At 40.2% G+C, this 20,606-nt stretch overlaps 1 protein-coding gene and 2 long non-coding RNA genes across 4 annotated transcripts in view; 1 reads left to right on the forward strand and 2 right to left on the reverse strand.

The window, feature by feature from the left end:
* Positions 1 to 1,949: 1,949 nt before the first annotated feature.
* Positions 1,950 to 9,374, reverse strand: LOC146656458 (uncharacterized). Of its 2 annotated transcripts, none has more exons than XM_085427187.1 (2): positions 7,952 to 9,374; positions 1,950 to 7,302 (listed from the first exon to the last, which is right to left on the reverse strand). In XM_085427187.1, the coding sequence occupies exon 1, from the start codon at positions 8,941 to 8,943 to the stop codon at positions 7,963 to 7,965; it is 981 nt and encodes a 326-aa protein (XP_085283313.1). In that variant the 5' UTR covers positions 8,944 to 9,374; the 3' UTR covers positions 1,950 to 7,302; positions 7,952 to 7,962. The 2 variants fall into 2 exon arrangements, with proteins under 2 accessions (XP_085283313.1, XP_085283312.1); XM_085427186.1 differs by having other exon boundaries at positions 1,950 to 7,287; positions 7,952 to 9,373.
* The window catches only part of LOC146656459 (uncharacterized), a 132,050-nt gene continuing 113,393 nt past the window's right edge, over positions 1,950 to 20,606 (reverse strand). Inside the window, exon 2 of the long non-coding RNA XR_014914246.1 lies at positions 1,950 to 7,049. This is a non-coding gene — a long non-coding RNA (uncharacterized LOC146656459). The remainder of the gene's footprint in view (positions 7,050 to 20,606) is intronic.
* Positions 14,810 to 20,535, forward strand: LOC146656460 (uncharacterized). Its single transcript, XR_014914245.1, has 3 exons — positions 14,810 to 18,187; positions 18,922 to 18,982; positions 19,469 to 20,535. It is a non-coding gene; the product is annotated as an uncharacterized LOC146656460 (long non-coding RNA).

Consider the following 20,606-nt stretch of genomic DNA (forward strand, 5'->3'; position numbering starts at 1 on the left):
TGGACTGTGGTGCTGACACTCACCAGTCCCCGGCCCCCTTCCTTCCGCTTAGCGTACAGCCTCAGGGTGCTGGACTTGGGGTGAAACCCTCCATGCATGGTAAGGAGCTTTCTTGTCTTTATGTCAGTGGCTTCTATCTCCTCCTTTGGCCAGCCTATTACCCCAGCAGGGTACCTGATCACGGGCAGGGCATAGGTGTTGATGGCCCGGATCTTGTTCTTACCATTCAGCTGACTCCTCAGGACTTGCCTGACCCTCTGCAGGTACTTGGTGGTTGCAGCTTTTCTAGCGGCCTCTTCATGGTTCCCATTCGCCTGCGGGATCCCCAGGTACTTGTAACTGTCCTCTATGTCTGCAATGTTGCCTTCTGGTAGTTCAATCCCCTCAGTTCTGACTACCTTCCCTCTCTTTGTTACCATCCGACTACACTTCTCCAGTCCGAACGACATTCCAATGTCATTGCTGTATAGCCTGGTAGTGTGGATCAGTGAATCGATGTCTCGTTCACTCTTGGCATACAGCTTGATGTCATCCATGTACAGGAGGTGGCTGACAACTGCTCCGTTCCGTAGTCGGTATCCGTAGCCAGTCTTGTTAATGATCTCACTGAGGGGGTTCAGGCCTATGCAGAACAGCAGTGGGGACAGAGCATCTCCTTGGTAGATCCCGCACTTGATGGTGACTTGTGCTATGGGCTTGGAGTTGGCCTCTAGTGTTGTACGCCACATCCCCATTGAGTTCCTGATGAAGGCTCTTAGGGTCCCATTGATCTTGTACAATTCTAGGCATTCCAGTATCCAGCTGTGGGGCATTGAGTCATAGGCCTTCTTGTAATCAATCCAGGCAGTGCACAGGTTGGTCAGTCTGGTCTTGCAGTCTCGGCTGACTGTTCTGTCTACCAGTAGCTGGTGTTTTGCGCCTCTGGTATGTATGTGTATATATATATATATATATATATATATATATATATATATATATATATATATATATATATATATATATATATATATATATATATATATATATATATAATATATATATATATATATATATATATATGAGATTTAAGATTCGTTTATTTAATAACCATCTCCACAATAACCAACATTAAGTAGCATCATCACAATCATACCAGGATACAATGATAGAATCTGAGACAAAGGCTATATACACTACACGATTAAGAACCAAATGATGAACCAGATAACTAGTGAACAATTTTCTCTTAAGTAGCTAATGAAATTTCATGCTTCCAAGTCTTATATTAGTAAAATGATGTTTAAATGATTTAAAACTGCAGAAGTCAAAGCCATTCTCGGGGGAACTGGTATGTGGGAAACAAAGACACCGCAAGGCTCAAGTTTGACGTTTTTGCTTGTACAAATAATAAAAAAAGTTCAAGAGCACTTCAATAGACTAATGAATTTAACACTAAAAGACCATCTGGGCTCCATAAATAACTATTTCTTCTGCGCGTCAGTCAGTAAATTCATCCATTGACATAAACTAGTCCTTAAATAACTTAGCGTTACAATGGGGTCACATAAATTAACAGATTATTAACTCACTAAATCAAAATCTTCTACAAAGGAAACAAAAAAAGCAGCCTTTTTCTTTTTAACTAAAGTCAAAGATTTAACCAATAGGTTTAGGTCGTTTTTCCAGTGAGCCAGTGTTGGTTTAATCTTAAAAAAGCGACATTTATGTATAAAATACTTACACAAGATTAATAACACATTAACACCATAATTAGCTTTCTTTTCTTTCAAAAACACTCCAAACATTATCATATTTAAGGTAAATGGGGTAATTTGAATCCCACTGGAATAAAGCCAGGTATGAAAATCCAACCAAAATATTTGTATAAAATTGCACAAAAAGAATAGATGGTCCTCGGATCGGGTAGTGACAACGGGAAGAGAGAAAGATGGCAGCTTGGTCAGCACTAGTTTTTTCTTTTTCTTTTTTTTTTTTTAACTTTATTTATCACATTATAGACATACAGTCAAGTAAAACAGGGATCAAATAAAAGATGACATTGTGGTAGTACAATGAGGAACAGAAAGAGTGACAAGGACAGTGAGACAAAAGTGAGTACAAAAAATAAAATAAATTAAGGGGAACATAAATAAACAAAAGTTTGCAAGAGCCAAAATCAAGTTAGCAGTTTCAATCGGTTACAGATGTTAACAGTCTTGAGAGCCTTCGTGTTTTTTGATGAGGAGATTGTCCTTATATATTGTGCAAGTTCCATTTTTAATACAAGAAGTTCAGGCTTTCTGCCGAGGACTTTGCTTTTGTGTATATGAAATTTTGCCAAAAATAAAACCAAATTTATAAAAAAGAAAGCATCATTGTCCTTGTCTTTAAAATTATAATAGCCAAAGATAACATCCTTATAGTATAGTTGGAGATTAGGAAGAACAAAGTCAGTAATAAACTTGTGGAAATCCTTCCAGAATTTACACGTAAATTTACACGACCAAAACAGATGAGAAACTGTTTCAGGTTGCTCTTGACAGAAGGTACAATTTACATTTATTTCAGCCATAAATTTGGACAAATATTGTTTGGTAGGGTAAAACCTATGAATCAACTTAAAGGAAATCTCTTTAATTTTTTTGGTTAAGAAAAACCTTTGTGGTAAAGTCCAAACTTTTTTCCATTCAATATCTGTTACAAAATTGGCCCAATAAAATATGGCTGATGGAACAGAGACCATTGCATCCTGAAAGAGAGATCTTATTTTGGTATTTATAGACTTATGAGAGGAAAAGCAAACATTGCCAGGAGAAGAATGTAACACATCCGGGGGAGTGACCTGTAGTGGAGCCCTGTGGGAGCATCTGTGTAACATGGACAGACCAGATGGGATGGCATCGAGCACTATTGAGAATTCTTTAGGCGTTATCGGTACATTGTATCTCCTGAGGAACTCAGAGTAATTATAAAAGAGTCCATCTTCTCTAAATAACTGACTAACCAAGATTATTCCATTATTAAACCAGTTATTTTAAAAAAGAGTTTTATTTTTATAAATAATATTGCAGTTATTCCAAATAAAACAGTTTTGTGGAGAGAAATTGTGTTTGTAAGTCAGCGCCCATGCCAAAAGAATTTGTTGATGAAAGTGAGAAAGTTTCAGTGGTATTTTTGGAATACTGTAATTGCAGAGCAGTAGGAAGTTAAGGCCGCCTAAATTAGAGAACACATGATGTGAGATAAAGTTCCAGATAGAAGTGGGATTTCTTAAATACTTAATCCAGTTTATTTTAAAGGTGTTGTTAAGAGCACCGAAATCAATAAAATTTATGCCTCCTTTATCATATGAATTTAAAGCTACTGATTTACGTAAGTAGTGAGTTTTATTTTTCCATAAAAAATTGTATAATAATTTGTTAATCGACTACAGGTTGTATTATCAACATGTAGTGACTGGGCAGCATAGGTTAGACGGGAGATACCTTCAGCCTTCGATAGCAGAACTCTACCCTTCAATGACAGGTCTCGCTGTAGCCAATGATTAAAGATTTTTTGGGATTTATCTATAATAGGAATGAAGTTTGTGGAGCATCTGGATTGCTCATTTTTTATTATTTGAATTCCAAGGTATCTTACAGAGTTTCTTACAGGTATTCCATGAATTGAAGTTGCTAAACAACTTTTAACTGGTAAAAGTTCACATTTATGCAGGTTGAGTGAAAGTCCGGAGGCTTTAGAGAATGGCTGTATATTGTTAATGGCCACTGAAACTTGCGAGGCGTCTCTGAGGAAGAGAGCTGTATCGTCTGCCAGCTGACTTATGAGTATTTCTCTGTTAGCAATGACCAGGGGCCCATTCTTCGTACGTCGCTTACTACATCCAAGATCAAATGACACATCCAAGATCAAATCATCGCGCTAACCGTGAGCTCGCTAATCCGGTTCCCCGAACACACCTGCTGTTGACGATTAGTACAGCTGGACGCAGTAATGTGACATCACTGGGTGTCATAAAAGGGGCCACGCATCGATAGTAGAAACATTGATCGGCAACCCTCTGATTGGTCGGCGAAAATGTCGACGGAGCGCGCTCGGCTCGGTATTTTTCGGCAGCAGAGCAAGAACTCTTGAGTGAGGGATTTCAGGAGTTTCAGAGTTTAATCAGAACGCAAGGGAACACTGCAAAGGCTGCAAAAGCAAGGAGCGAGGGCTGGCAGGAAGTTGCTGACAAATTAAACTCGTAAGTAATTTAATAATAACAATAATAATGGAGTGGATTGATATAGCGCTTTTCAAGGCACCCAAAGCGCTTTACAATGCCACTATTCAGTCACTCTCACATTCACACACTGGTGGAGGCAGCTACAGTTGTAGCCACAGCTGCCCTGGGGCAGACTGACAGAAGCCAGGCTGCCATATCGCGCCATCGGCCCCTCTGGCCAACACCAGTAGGCGGTAGGGTAGATTTATTACATTACACTATATTATCCAATATTATATTACATTATATTATAATATGTTATATTTTATCCTCTTTCACATTAGAGCCACGACAGGACCCACTAGAACATGGGAACAGGTAAAAGTGAAATATAAGAATATCCTACAGAATGGTAATATTTATCACTTATATTGCTTTTAGTCTCTTGGAAAGAGACCCTGGAATAATCTGTTTGTTTATAACAGCAACCAAGAAAAGGGCAGAGGAAAAAAAGACAGGTGGTGGTCCTGCACCCCCTCGTCAACAAGTTGGTTAAGTGAATAATACCCTCACGGGAAAATCGATATCTCTCTATGAGCACACTGTCGCGCTGAGCTAAAGGATCCTGTCTATCCCGCAATATACGCTGAATTCTGAGGACTCTCCTTATCAATCTTGCACCTTCCGCAATGGGTGGCTCGCGTATACGGACAGGACATGGCTGCGACAGGCTTCCCAAATCCACCTTCGCTTTTATAGCCGTGGTCTCTCATCTTGATTACACGAAGTAATTTACAATTGCTACTCTGAAATATGAATTAAATCTGTAATAATCACATACATGTAATAGAATGTTAATAGTACATTTCCCTTTTTTAGGAAATGACCTGTGTGAAATCAATAAATGGATCAGGTGCTGCATTGTCTTTAGTTACATTGATGTTATTTATTTATGGTGAAACAGTGGTGGAATATCGCTGTTGCTTTCGTATGATGACGCGGACATACCTGCGTGGCCGCGATCTAATCCTGTTTACATAAAGTAAACCTGCTCCCGAGCAGGTTTACGCTTACGGCTCTGTTGCTATGACAGCAAGTCCCGGATGAGCTTCGGGGAACCGACTGATCCAGGATCACGCGAAATCGTCAACAATCTAATCCGGCTAACCTACTTAGCGAGGTACGAAGAACGGGCCCCAGGCCTTTTAAAGAACCGAGTTTAATGTGCGAATTAAGGAGTTGCACAGAAAGAAGGAATAAATATACGGACAGGAGGCAACCCTGCCTCACTCCACGCTTTCGAGAAAATCTTGGGGAAGTACCAGTGGCAAGCTTTATGGAGCTGTTACTATTGGAATACAGTGTCCGAACGGCATTACAGAAGGACTGACCAAACCCAAATTTATTTAAAGCAGTAAAAATAAACTCATGCTCTAAGGAGTCGAACGCCTTGTAGAAATCTAAAAAAAAGAATAAGACTATCATCCTGTACAAGTTCTGGGTAATCTATTATGTCTAGAATTAATCTTATGTTGTTTGAGATATGACGATTCCGCATGAAACCAGACTGACTCTCATCAATAACTTTATCTAATACAGGTTTCATTCTATTAGCCAGAATTTGTGCCAATATCTTATAATCATTATTCAGTAAAGAGATTGGTCGCCAATTGTCTAAGAGCAAAGGATCCTTTCCTGGTTTTGGAATGAGGGTGATCAAACCTTGACATAAAGTGGGAGGGAGTGCACCTCTATCCATACTTTCCTTAAAAACTTCTAAAAGAAACGGGGCTAAACTGTCAGCGAACTGTTTGTAAAGCTCGGCAGTAAGGCCGTCAGGTCCAGAGGATCTGTTAATCTTCAGATGTTTTATAGCATCTGCAACCTCAATCAAAGAAATCGATCTGTCGCAAAGCTGACTATCCTCCTCATTGAGCTGAGTGATTTTGTCTAAAGAATTTAAAAAAGTCAGACAAGCTTCAGGGCAATAACTAGAAGAATAAAGTTTGCAATAAAAGTTTGAACAATATTTTGCTATGGTATCCTTATCATTATAAATTGTCCCATTAATATTTAGTTGTAGGATGGAGTTGGTGTTAGATTGATGCTTTTCAAGTCTGAAAAAATAGGCTGAATTCTGCTCTCCTTCTTCGAGCCATTTCCTGCGAGACCGAATAAATGCTCCGTCAGCTTTGCGTTTGTAAATCTCATCTAACCTGTGCTGCAGGTCAACCAGTTCTATCTTATCAGATTCACTGAGGGTGTCTATTGGTTTGGAAGTAAGGCATGTGATCTCTTGTATCACTTGCGTCTCATCAGATCTTCTTTTTTCTGCTAAATCACTGCTATATTTTCTAAAGAATTTTCCAATTTCATATTTCAAAAGTTCCCAGTTACTACAAAATGTATTATCTGTGAGAGCTTTACTCCAATAAAGTTTAATGAATCTCTGAACTTCACAAATCACTTCTTTATGCTCAAGAATGGTACTATTTAACTTCCAGTAAGAGGTTTTAGTGATTAGGGAGGATGACAACGGGATTGATAAGCTAACCATTTTGTGGTCTGAGAGTGGTGTAGGATAAATATCCGTTTTAACTTTTTCTAAATCTTTTGAGATAAGCCAAAAATCGATACGCGAGTGTCTGGTTTGAGTCTTATTGCACCATGTATAAGCTATCTGAGACGAATGAGAATCCCTCCAAGAATCGACTAAGTTGAATCTTTGTGCAAACAGTCTTATGAATGAGTTAGAGTCTGAACTTCTAGAAGGCCATCTGTCTAAATAGCTGTTAAACACTGTATTAAAGTCTCCACCAAAAATAATAAAAGAATTGGGATATTTAGATAACCAGCGCAGTAGGCGCTCCTCCAACCTATCAAAATATAGTTTATTCTCCCTATACATACACATTGACTAAAACATAGATAGTGTGCAGCCTCAACTATTAGAAACATGTAATGCCCATCTTTATCTATGTCAGAATTCAAGATTTTACCATTAAATCTTCCTTTAAGTATGCAGACACCAGCAGCATGCTCTGTACCATGGGACATCCACAGATCATCTCCCCATTGCGATCTCCAAAATGTTTTTTCTTGTTCTATTGAGTGAGACTCTTGTATAAAACAGAAATCTGAATTGAACTGCTTGCAAAACAAAAAAATAGCCTTACGCTTAACATTGTTTCTTAAACCTCTTGCATTTAAAGAAATAACAGACAAAGACATAATGATAGTAACAAAAATTAAAAGTGACAAATAAGAAAAAGCTTAGACCAAGTAAATGAAGAACAGTTGAATTGGGAACCTGGTCACTTAAGAGAGTCCTATATAAGATGAGAACTGCAACCCCTGAGTAAGGAAATTGTGAACTTGAATAATAATAGGAATACAATAGCCTAAAACAATAAAACCAATGTGGTAAAAAATAAATAAATAAAATAAATAAATGCTTCACATATGAGCATTGAAAGGGAGCTTAATAGAAATTTTCTTGCTCCATTTAAATAACTAATTATTCAAAAAAAGAATTAAAAAAACAAACAAACAAACAATAAAATAAAAAGAAGCTTATCCAGCTTGCTCATAACATTTTCAGCAAAAATATTGCAGCCAAACTGAAGACCAATAAACTTATAACAAATAAACTGCATCAGTTTAACTCTGATCGTTTTATGAGTCCAACAACAAAAACAAACAAACAAAAAAAGAACGGCAGTGAAACCAAGTTAATCTTAAGATACTTCAGTTTTCACCTCAAAATACCTTGGATCAAGTTATAGGGGTGGAAAAATCTCTTTTCCCTCCACGAATGCACGACCTCCTACGAAGAACGCCAGCTTGTTTTCTTTGCGCGCAGCTTCCACAGACGGCCAGAGTCTGTTTCTTCGGGCACGGTCGTCAGGAGACAGATCCTCAGCCAGCTTTAGGTTGTTACCTTTCAGGTAGGTGGACTTCTTAGCAGCGCGCCAGACAGCATCGCGGTAGATCCTGGATGTAAACTGAATGATGATTCCCCTGGGTTGGTCGTTGTTGGACTTCTTGGGACCGATGCGGTGGACGGTGTCAACGACGTCGGGTAATTTATCTTGCATCTCCGGTAGGACTGATCTACAGACTTTGAGTACCTCCTGCCGCACGTCCTGCTTGTCCCTCTCGGTCAGACCGTAGAGCTTCAGATTCCAACGGCGTGAATAGCTCTCCAGGTGAGAGATGCGCTTTTCCTGTGCTTCAGCGATTGCTTTATATTTTTCGAGCTGTGCCTCAACACTGACAACTCTGCTCTTCATATCATTTAACTCAGCACAGACAGCATCAAATGACTCCTTAACAGCTGTGATATGTTCAGTGTTCTCTTGGACAGCTTTTTTCATCTCGGAGATGGCTATGGAGTTGTCACTCACCATTTTTTCAAGAGTGTCCGACCTCGAGTTAATCACCATGGTAAGTGATGAGAGCTGGGAGAGAACCGTAGATGTCTCCGTATCCGCAATTTTTCTTAGCTTACCAGCGGGAGAGGCGCATGGAGTGATAGGGAGAGGGGGAAACTCTTCTTCCATCCGTGAATACTGAAGCGGTTCGGAAACTGCCTCCAAATAGTCGTGCATGGAGTCGATGAGAGTATTTTTAGTGTCGGCGGGCATCTCAGTAGCGAGAGAAGACTGAGCAGCTTGGCTAACATTAGCAAGCTTGCTAACGGAGCCGCTGTTAGCATGCAACTTCTTAGAATCGGTCTTTCTCTTCTCGGGTTTGCTCATTTTGGTTCACAAATAGATACCAAAATGAGAAGTAAAGGATGACTATTGCGTAGGCGTAAATAAAATCTCTGTTCACTGTGTGGAATATATATTTAAAAAAAGGCCAGGTTCGCAGAGCTCAGCGATACGTGACTGCTCAGAGCGCCATCTTGGGGGTCTCCGCTTGGTCAGCACTAGTGGCCTCTATAATGTATGCAAATACATGCGGGCCGGAAACCCCGCCCCTACCCAGCGCGCCCCCGGACGCCAAAACAGTGCCAGCAGATTGAAACTGAAAAATGGTTGAAACCGGAAAATGGATTGAAACCAAAAAAAAAAAAAAAATGTAAGCGAAAACAAAAAAATTACAGTTTCAATTAATTGTTTTTCACTATCAATTTTTTTTTTCGGTTTCAATACAAGATTTTTCAGTACATTTATTTCAGTTACAATATTTTTTTTCGGTTTCAATATTTTTTTCGGTTTCGTTTCAAGGTGGCATCGTTCTGATTCCATAGGGTATCCAATAGTGCATTTTGCTTAGAAAAGGTTATAACTGAGACACGTGACCCGGAAGTATCTGTCGGGCAGCCATAATGAGAGCTGTTCCAATGCGCCAAATGCTACGGAATGGCGTTTCAGTGCTTCCCTTGTTGTTTCCTTTAGCGTAGGATAAACTGGAGCGTCCTTTATGAAAAGAGAGGAGACAGAGCTCAGTCACTGTAAAAGAACATCTGACAAATTGTGATTTAAAAAAAACTGCAATAATGAACAGGGTGGAGCACATCATGTAAATGTTCATTGTAACTGCATTTTCTATTTCATACATAACCTGCATTTGAGTTTTTAACAGCAGTTTATTAAACTTACAGCCAAACTCTGAACATCACACTCCCATAATAAAACTATTTCTTGTTGACTTGTTGCATTGGATTAAGGGCAAAAACACCACTGTGTGTTGTAAGGAAAGCTTCTAAGAGTTCACAGCAGAGACACCAGAGGGATTAACTGCTGCCCAAACTGTGGACTTACAAATTGGTTTTGACTTTTTCATTGATCATATTTGACGCTTGTTCTCTTCAATCTTCAAAGATGAGAACAAAATCAGCTTCAGCTCAGAGTAGTAGCTCATTTTCGAGACAAATTGTTTTTAATTCAATTAAATGTTATTTGTACAGCACCAAATCACAACAACAGTCGCCTCAAGGTGCCTTAACCCTTGTATGGTGTTCGGGTCTGTGAGACCCGTTTTCAGTTTTTCTCAAAAGAAAAATTTAACAATTAATTATTTTTTCAACCTGAAATTCATTGGCTTTGGCTTATTTTCTGTGAAGAACATAAATCCGAACTAATTTTCAATGACCTCATACTGTACCTCCCCCCACGCATTTACATTACATACAAGGTGTTCGGGTCCACTGGACCCAGGTCTAATAAAAGTGTTGAAAGTGCAGGTCCTGTGTTCCCACACTCTGTCCTCCTCCTTTCTGGTGCTGCTGATAGTGTTTTCTTCCCCTCCTGCTCGCGCACAAAGTTGCCACATTGTTGAAAATTCAACTACCAACACCGTCTGCTCTTACATTCCCGCACATTTTACCCTCTTTCTTGAGGGATCCAAATTTTATTTTCTCATACCCTGTCCCTCCTGCAAATTAGAATCAGAATTCAGAATCAGAATCAGAAAGGGGTTTATTGCCAAATGTTGAGCAGGTTTACAACATTAGGAAATTGCTGCGGTGCTTCAGTGCAAACATAGTGTCATAAATAGCACTTAAATAGACATGAAAAAATAAAAGAATAAGAATTAAAAGTGCTACGTAGAAAGATATGTGCATGAGATATACATGAGATATATACATGAGAATAAGAATTAAGAGTGCTACGTTGAAAGATATATACATGAGTGCAGGTGGTGATCAGTGCCAAACATGGAATGATGCAGTGAACACAGCGTAGGGTCATGTGTTAGTGGCGGGGACAGTCATATGGTTATTGTTCATGTGTCCAACAGCAGAGGGGAAGAAACTGTTATTATGGCGAGAGGTTCTGGTGCGAATGGACCGGAGCCTCCTGCCTGAGGGGAGCAGGTCAAACAGACTGTGTCCAGGGTGAGAAGGGTCAGCTGAGATCCGGGCTGCACGCCGCAGTGTCCTGGAGGTGTACAGGTCCTGCAGAGATGGGAGTCTGCAGCCACCTTCTCAGCACAGCGCACAACACGCTGCAGTCTCTGTTTGTCCCTGACAGTGGCTCCAGCGTACCACACGGTGATGGAGGAGGTGAGGATGGACTCGATGATTGCAGTGTAGAACTGCATCATCGTCCGTGTTGGCAGGTTGAATTTCTTCAGCTGCCTCAGGAAGTACATCCTCTGCTGGGCTTTCTTAATGACGGAGGTGATGGTGGGCTCCCACTTCAGGTCCTGGGTGATGGTGGTACCCAGGAAGCGGAATGAGTCCACAGAGGTGATGGGGGTGTCAGTCAGGATGATGGGGGGGAGTGGGGCTGTGTGCTTCCTGAAGTCCACAATAATCTCCACTGTCTTCTGGGCATTCAGCACCAGGTTGTTGTGGCTGCACCAGGACACCAGACGTTCAACCTCCCTCCTGTAGGCAGACTCATCCCCGTCAGAGATGAGCCCAATAACGGTGGTGTCATCTGCAAACTTGATTAGCTTGACAGACTGGTGGGTGGAGGTGCAGCAGTTAGTATACAGGGAGAAGAGCAGGGGAGAAAGAACACAGCCCTGAGGGGAGCCGGTGCTGATGGTCCGGGAGTCCGAGACATTCTTTCCCAGCCTCACATGCTGCTTCCTGTCCGTCAGGAAGTCAGTGATCCACCGGCAGATGGGATCAGGCACATTCATCTGGGAAAGCTTGCCTCGGAGATGGTCTGGAAGGATGGTGTTGAAGGCAGAGCTGAAGTCCACAAACAGGATCCCGGCGTAGGTTCCTGGGGAGTCCAGATGCTGCAGGATGAAGTGTAGGGCCATGCTGATGGCGTCGTCCACAGACCTGCTGGCTCCACATGCAAATTAGGGGCATAATACTATAAATAAGACTTTGCCAGTGTGGTTCTTTATCACAACTGATCAAGATGGCAAAAGATTATCTGCTGCGAGGGCCATCCAATTGATTTTGGAAGAGAGAGGGGCTTCGGATGATGATGTTGACAAAGAGGTTTCAGAATATTTCACATATCTGAAAATTCAGAGTCTGACAGTGACTTTGAAGAAGAGGAGGTTGAGCACCATTTAGTAACAAAACGAAGACGAGTACCCCATCTGCAGCCAGCTCCAGGACCAGAACAAGCCCACCAGACAGCAAGTGAAGAAATATGGATGTCAATAACTGGTGAAATTGAATGGTCTTCTTGCCCAAGAAATGAGCCACCCTGCAGAGCTGTTACTGTGATAAGCCAGGGCCAACACGGCTGACAGTTACTCATGTGCAGGACATCAAGTCTTCATTTGAGCTTTTCATCCCAGATTCCATCCAGAAAATTATTCTGGATTGCAGTAATCTAGAAGGACGGTGTGTTTTTGGAGAGAGGTGGAAGGAGATGGACCAAATTCATCTAAGAACCCCAAAGGCCTACTTTGGGGTTCTTATCCTTGCAGGAGTTTTCAGGTCCAAAGGGGAATCCACAGAATCCCTGTGGGATGCAGAAACCGGCAAGAACCTTTCCGTGCATCAGTGTCTCTGGAAAACTTCCACAAAATTTCCAGGATTATCCGTTTTGATAGCCGAGACGACAGACCAGCTCGACGGCAGAGAGACAAGGTAGTTGCCATCAGGACAGTGTGGGATAAGTGTGTGCACCACCTCCCCCTGTTTTACAACCCTGGGCCTAATGTCACCATTGATGAGCAGCTGATCTCATTTAGTTGTGAAACATATTGCTTCACGTGTAAATGTGTTGTGTCTTTCCACTCACTCCACTTGATTATAACGGATTTATTTTTTTATAACATTTTATAAAAAAAAAACAAAAAAACGAGAAGCACATTAATTCATAAATGTGATCTAACAAAGGTAAAGGGAAAAAATTAACCATGTTTACTGTTCATATGGTTTGTAATTGGGATGAAGTAAACATCTGTTGAGTAATTTAACATAAAATTGTTTGATAGTGTTAATTTGGAAAGCCAAAACTCTAGCGGGTCCACCAGACCCATGAACACTGGCTGAGTAACAAAAATATGAACACCACACAAGGGTTAATATTGTAAGGTAGACCCTACAATAGTACATACAGAGAAAAAAACCCAACAATCATATGACTCCCTATGAGCAAGCACTTTAATTCAAATTCAAATTTTATTTGTCACACACACACAACCATACACAGTATGACATGGGGGTGAAATGCTTGTAGCTGTACAATGCCCGACCATTAAATGACAGAAGAAAAGTTTTACAATATTTACAATTTACAATTTACTACAAAAGTTTACAAATTAACTTAGGAATTTACAGTAAAGAATGTGCAAATAGCAGAAGAGATTATAAAGACAAGGATTATAAATTATAGGAATTATAGGATTATAGGAAATGTGTGGTGGTGCGTGTGGTGACGTGTGTGAGAGTCCAGTCCTACACCTGGTTCAGGGCCCGAATAGCCTGGGGGAAGAAGCTCCTCCTCATTCTCTCTGTTTTGGCCTTAAGGGAGCGGAAGCGCTTCCCAGACCTCAACAGTGACCTCAACAGACCTCAACACTTTAGCAACAGTGGGAAGGAAAAACTCCCTTTTAACAGGAAGAAACCTCAGCAGAACCAGGCTCAGTGAGGGGCGGGGCCATCTGCTGTGATTGGTTGGAGAGAGAGAAGGAAGACAGGATAAAGACATGCTGTGGAAGAGAGACAGAGATTAATAAGTGTGATTCAGCAGAGAGGTCTGTTAACACATAGTGAGTGAAAAAGGTGACTGAAGAATAAATACTCAGTACATCATGGGAATCCCCCAGCACCCTACACCTATAGCCACATAACCTATAGCAGACCTGGTCCAGCCCTAACTATATGCTTTAGCAAAAAGGAAAGTTTGAAGACTGATCTTGAAAGTAGAGATAGTGTCTGTCTCCTGAATCCAAACTGGAAGCTGGTTCCACAGAAGAGGGGCCTGAAAACTGAAGGCTCTGCCTCCCATTCTACTTTTAAATACTCTAGGAACAACAAGTAGGCCTGCAGAGCGAGAGCGAAGTGCTCTAATAGGGTGATATGGTACTACAAGGTCATTAAGATCAGATGGGGCCTGATTATTTAAGACATGAACTAGTTTTTAATTGTTTGTTTGTTTGTTTGTTTGTTTGTTTGTTTGTTTTTGGGGGGGGGTCCATTTTGATGATTATTGTTTGCACTGGAACCAGTTCAGAAGGCAGTTTCAGCCTTACAGCTGTCAAATGGGGTTTAAAAAAAAAATTGTTATCTTCATTATGACTTTTTAAGAAAGCAGAAACTTTACCTCTTCATTCTTAGCTTACAGTGTGTTCTTTTGTGATAATGCATTTGCTGAATATTTATTTACTTTCCAGGACAAATGAGAAGCAACACAGAAGGGAGCAGTTGCTCAGGTACCTGCAGGAGTTTCCTGTGAAACACATGTCGTGTCCATCATATTTGTGTGTGTGTGTGTGTGTGTGTGTGTGTGTGTGTGTGTGTGTGTGTGTGTGTGTGTGTGTGTGTTGAATAAAAACTCGTATTACTTGTACTTCTGGTGCTCTTAAAGATGCCCCTGAGAGGGGACTACAAAAGAAGTTGCTTATACAGTTTCAGCAGACTGGTTTGATAGCAGAACTTTTGTGTTTTATAGAGCCATGTGGGTTATTATTGATCCCCCCCCCCCCCTGATTAGTTTTGATCAGAGGCTTCACTTCACAGAGTGAAGAGCTTTCACTTATGCCAGCTCAGATTAAAAAAAAAAAGTGATATTTTGCTGAAAACAAAGGTTTTCCAGAGTCTTTCATTGAACATGGGGAGTTTTTATTTGTATTTTTTGAGGTGAACTATGAAATACAGGTTAGTGTAGCAAAGATGAAAAGTTTTGAATACCTTTTGAAAAAAAAAGGGCCACGCAGTCAAGTGTCCGTCAATATTAGAGATTCAGCTGAATAAGGAAATTTAAGTTGTTTCAGACAAGTTTGCTTGTGTTGTGTTGCTGCAGCTTAAACTATTTAAGACAATCAGTTTCCTTAATTAAGCAGGACACAACTAAGTTTAGGGTTGTCACAACTGAAATGTTGTGATGAATCTTAATGGAAGCAAATAAAGAGAATAAAACTGTCACGACCGCGCTGGCAGACGTGTGGAATTGGAGAAAGGACCCAAAATGCGGCAGCTCTGGTGCAGATGAGTATTTATTTAACAAAAGAAAATACAAACAGCAATGGCGTGGGTGAAGGTGAAACAGGAAAACCTAAACTGGGTAAAACTAACAAAACAAACCAGAAAAGATGCAGGGAGGTCCGGGGAAATACATACGGAGAGACGCAGGGAGACCGAGGGAAAACAACACAGACGAACCAGCAATTACTAAGACAGAAAATACAACTTAACCCCCTGCTGGCCCTGGGACCATTTTTGTACATTGTAGTTTTTCAGTTACAAGCCATTTGCACTGTGTTGAATAGAATATAGCCAAATTCTCTAAAAAAAAGTTTGGCATAATTTCATTTCAAAATTCAAGTCTGACTTCCTTAAATTAGCTTCAGTGGCTAAGCTAACAATACACATCCTCTTAGAGCCCTAGGGGCCGTTTACGGCCCCATTGACTTCCATTATAAACGCTATTTTTCACTGCAGAATTATTACCGTTAATGTCTTGGTGATTACTTATGTTTCCGTTTCGTTTTGCAGGACGGGCCTTAGAGTTGTAATTTTTTTTATTTGTCCACCGGGTGGCGCCCTTGTTCCACATTTGACCCCGGGCTGGAAAACAGCGGGCTGCTTAAACAGACCTGCGGGAAATGAAGCCTCATTTCCGGCGTGCAGCAGCGGCTTCGCCCGCTGATCGGGCGGGACCATTTTCGGCCCCTAGGACCGTGAGAGGGTGCATTTTTTTTTTAGTCAACAGGAAATGACGTATTTGTTGTCACGTGGTATCGGATGTGTGTGCTGGAAAAAGGGGTGATCGTGCCCCGGTGATCGTCGCGACTTACCCCGGGACGATGCACTTATTTCGGCCTAGAGGAGGAGCATTTGCCGCCTGGAGACCATTTTCTGGTCTTGAAAAAAAAAAAAAAAAGGCGATCGAAATGAATGTTGGTGCCAATCTTTAGTCCATCTAAAGGCCTAATTATAATAACAATTGAATATTACCTCAAATGTTTTTTTTGGAAAATATTCAAGTTTTATGTTTTTTGGGGCAAAAAAAGCAGTACGCTCATGTGACGAAACCGGGATATAAAGGGTTAAAATCCGCGAAATGTAATTAAAACTTGACATGAATATTTCAAGAAGTAGGTCTAAAAGATTGGCTAATTTAAAGTGGAATAAAATATTAATATATAAATTTTTTATAGCACTTTTTTGGGCGTGGTCGATTAGGACCGATAGTGTGTGCATTTTATGAAATGCGCTCCTGCAAAAAAAAATAAAAGGCGATCGAAATGACTGTTGGTGCCAATCTTTGGTCCATCTAAAGGCCTAATTATAATAACAATCAAATATTACCTCAAATGTTTTTTTTTTTTGGAAAATATTTAGTTTTTTTGTTTTTTGGGGCTAAAAAAACAGGGCACTCATGTAATAAAACTGGGATTTAAAGGGTTAAAACAACGAAAATATAATTAAAACTTCATATGAATATTTCAGGGAGAAGTAATTTTAAAAGACTGACCAATTTAAAGTGAAAAAAAATATGAATATATAAAGTTTTTATAGCACTTTTTGGGGCGTGTACATTTTTGTACACTAGGGCCTTAAAAGGATGCATTTTTAAGGGCCAGCCAGGTTAAATACACTCAGAGAACACAGGGAGATTACACACACAGGTGGGAAACACAGCTGGGAGTGATTAACATGACGAGACTAGGGAGGCAAACTGAAAACACTCACATAAGACGCAGACCTTCACAATAAAACAGGAACTTACACATGAAAGGACACAAACTAAGAAACGCGGACTAGATACAGGAACACACGGGGGGAACAGGGTAAACACTAATCAGAGGAAGAGCAGAACCAAAATCGTGAAGAGAAAAACACAAAACGCTGGGTCAAAAGGACCCAGGATCATGACAAAAACTGTGTAAAGATGCATTCAAGTTCATTTGGCTCAATTCATATTAATAAAATAACGTACGCAAGTTCAATACTCTTTACTTCGGGGGGTTTTGGTTTGTTTGTTTTTAAATTATGAGTACTTCAGTCACTGTCACTCAGTTAACAATAATAAATCCACTTAAACTGTTTGCCTTGAATTATTTGAGTTAATAAAATCAATCTGAGCTAACATGCCAGGTTTTACATTGCGGAATACTGAAAACTGTGAAGTATATCGTTAATGTTGGAACTGATAGCTTAATGCAGACCTTCCCAAAGTGTGGGGCCCGCCCCCAAAGGGGGGCGCAGAGCCATTGCAGGGGGGCGCGGTATGAAAAGGGGGGGAAGAAAAAACAAAACGCTTGGACCCTGCTGGCACAGGCGCCCACAGACACGCAAAGCAGGAGATGAAGCGTCGCTGAATATGTTTCCAAACCAACTTCATTCTAAGCTAAAGACTAGAAAATATGGTGAAGCAAATCTTCCCTTTGGCTTCACCTGCACAGGAGCTGAGGTAGGTCTCCCTGCAGGATTGGTTTTCCCTGCATCGATAGCAGCGCTGGGCTGTTTCAATCACAGACTAACAGGATCCCACAGCTGTTTATGTTTTTGAACCCATTTTGCACAGAGAGGCATTTTTTGAAAAATGTATTGATAGCAACACTGAAAAAAGTCTAACATGCAGTCATTCATTCAATCTAATAAGTGCCATTCAAAACAGAATAAAATCATTGATTTGATTGTGAAACCCTTTCTTTTTGCATTTTAAAATACCACTTTTGATTTGGATGAAACTAAATATCTGTACAAAGGACACAACGCAAAGTTTTTGATTTCTCTCAAAACATATATTTCTTTTCATGTTGAACAGATAATATCTTTAATTTGAGTCAAAGTGATTTGCACTTGAACACGCCCACCAGAAATAGACCGGGACCCATTTTTATTCTGCATGGCTGCTGGAAACATCATGTCACATCTTTGATTAATTTCATCTGAAAATAAACGTAAGTAAAGCCAAGTGTGTTACAAAAGCTTTTATAATTTGTATTGCCAAAATTTCAGAAAATAACCCCATTTAAGCTGGGTCGACAGCCACCCCTAATTTTTGCATGATTGTAGCTGCTAGCTATAAGCTAGCTAGCTATCCTGCGCAACGTTAGAACTGGTTACCAGAAACCGACCATCACAGTCAGGAATGCAAGTTAGGCAAAAAGCCGTTTTTTACCAGTATACTAACTAGCTAGCGTTACCACGATGCATCGGTGGTGGATACAGCTAGCTAGCATAAGTTCATAGTTCATAACATTCATAGTATAACTCCGTGCTCCGCTTCGTTTGAATTTTTCTGGTGAGCTCGCGGTTTCTAGACACAAGCTTGTGTTTGTGCGCGCACGTTTGTCTCTCTTCATATAAATATCTGTGTGTTATGTGTGTGTACACCGAGCGCAAAAGATAATTATTAATGTGCATGATTTAGAGACAGAAATAACAAGCCAGCATATAAGATCAATGACATAAGACTAATTCCTTCAATTGACTTTCAGGCGCAGCTCGGAAAAATGTGCATTTTCTGAAGAAATTTTAATTTTAACAGCAAAAAATTGACCCTATGCCAAACTTAGTCGCTAATGGCTGGTCTGTAGACTGTTTGGTATGTCATGTTACGTATTTCTTGGTTTTTCTATGTAATGTGTTTTATAGAGAAGTAACATTATTCTTTTTTTCTGTATGCTTTCAGAACCACAGATCGCTCCATCCATTCCATGGCTGAAGCATACATTTTCATTTAATCTGAACAGGTATCATTTTGCATTTACACTGCACATCCTTTTTAAACATTTCATAATAATCTAGACTCTCCCTCATTATCCTCTCATTCACCTTGCTGATGTGTTGAGGACTTGATAAAAGAATACATGGTATGTCCATATCTGTTCTGTCTCTACATGAGATGCAGTCTCTTGATGTAAATTTGACAACTCTGCTATTAAATGCAGTGATTAATGTAGGACAGCAACGATTAATCAACTCATCAAGTTAATATCTTAGGGTTCTGTATTGTTTTCTTTTTTTTTTCTTGGGCTTTGTGGAACATTTATGAAAATGTTCCACCATTGATTTAATTTAATGATTATGCAATTCACAATCTGATTAGTCAAATAATTGTTCTAATAGTCTGTGACCAAACAACTATCAAAATAGTAGTTTATTATGGTCAAAGATTTATCAGGTGTGCCAGACTTCAGTTCTTCACTTGTACATTTTGTTCCATATTTTACCTCAAGATATCCCAGAAAGATGAAGCTGAGGAAGAGCTGCAGAGTACCACCATGGCACTCTTCGTCTTCAGGGACAACTCAAGCCTCCTACATCAGCCTCGAGACATCGGGATAATCATTGATGGTGTGGAAGTCCTGAATGAGTTGCCTTCTGTGGCAGCTGGAGTGGCAATGGTCTTTGGACTCTGTTATGCTCTTAATATGGAATATCCACGAGGATTCAGGTTCACCTTTGAGGCTCTTCAAAAGATTATGATGGAGCTTGACTTTAACAAGATGACCTCTAAGATTCGCAAACTTAATTGTGAACTTAACACTGCACAGTAGTGTGTTTGCATGCATGTGTGGATGTGTATGTGCACATGCATGTGCATGTGTGCTTGGTTATTTTGCTTGGTTGGCCTGCAGTGGTATTCTACATTCAAAATTTATAAGAACACCCATTTGAAAGGGAGATTTAAGTTGATTTCATTGATACATGTGTAGATTTTTTTTTTTTACATTGTACAGGCACAGTGCACATATAAACATTTTTGAGTACTTGCAAATAGGGCTGGGCCATATTATACCGTTCACGGTAATACCGGTATAATGTTAGGCAACGATAGGAAAATGAAATATCGCGATAGAATGGGAGTAAAACGCGCATGCGCAGTGCCTTTGTTTTCATACGCACATGGCCGATTGTTGAGTGAAACAGATGAACCAGAATTGGTTTGTAAAAATGGTACAACTTCCGTGATGTGGAACTGGTTTGGTGTTTGTCCGTCAGATACACAACAAAGCACTTTTTTTTTGCAGAACATGCAAGCGGCCGTCGTTATTGTCGTATTTGTCGGACTAAGATGCTCTTAAATCTGGGAGTAATCTGGGTCCTAAACTCCGTATGCTTCAGGTCAAACGAACACTGCAGCATCACTGAGAGTTAAAAACTGTCTAAATTCTTTCATCTTTAATAAAACGATCAGCATTGCTGCTTTACCAGGTGTAACTATGAAGTTTAACTTCCAGGCATCCATGAAAACAAAAGTTATTACATTTAACGGAGTTAGAAGTTAGCAGGAAGCTAGCGGAAGTTAGCTCGCTAGTTTCGCTAGTTACCTAAGCATGATATAGCATGTTCTGACTGAGAGATTTCTGAAAA

Source organism: Rhamphochromis longiceps, linkage group LG13 (assembly GCF_057381845.1).
Source record: "Rhamphochromis longiceps isolate RC_006_pf linkage group LG13, R_longiceps_female_GT1.1, whole genome shotgun sequence".
In the NCBI taxonomy this organism is placed as follows: domain Eukaryota; kingdom Metazoa; phylum Chordata; class Actinopteri; order Cichliformes; family Cichlidae; genus Rhamphochromis; species Rhamphochromis longiceps.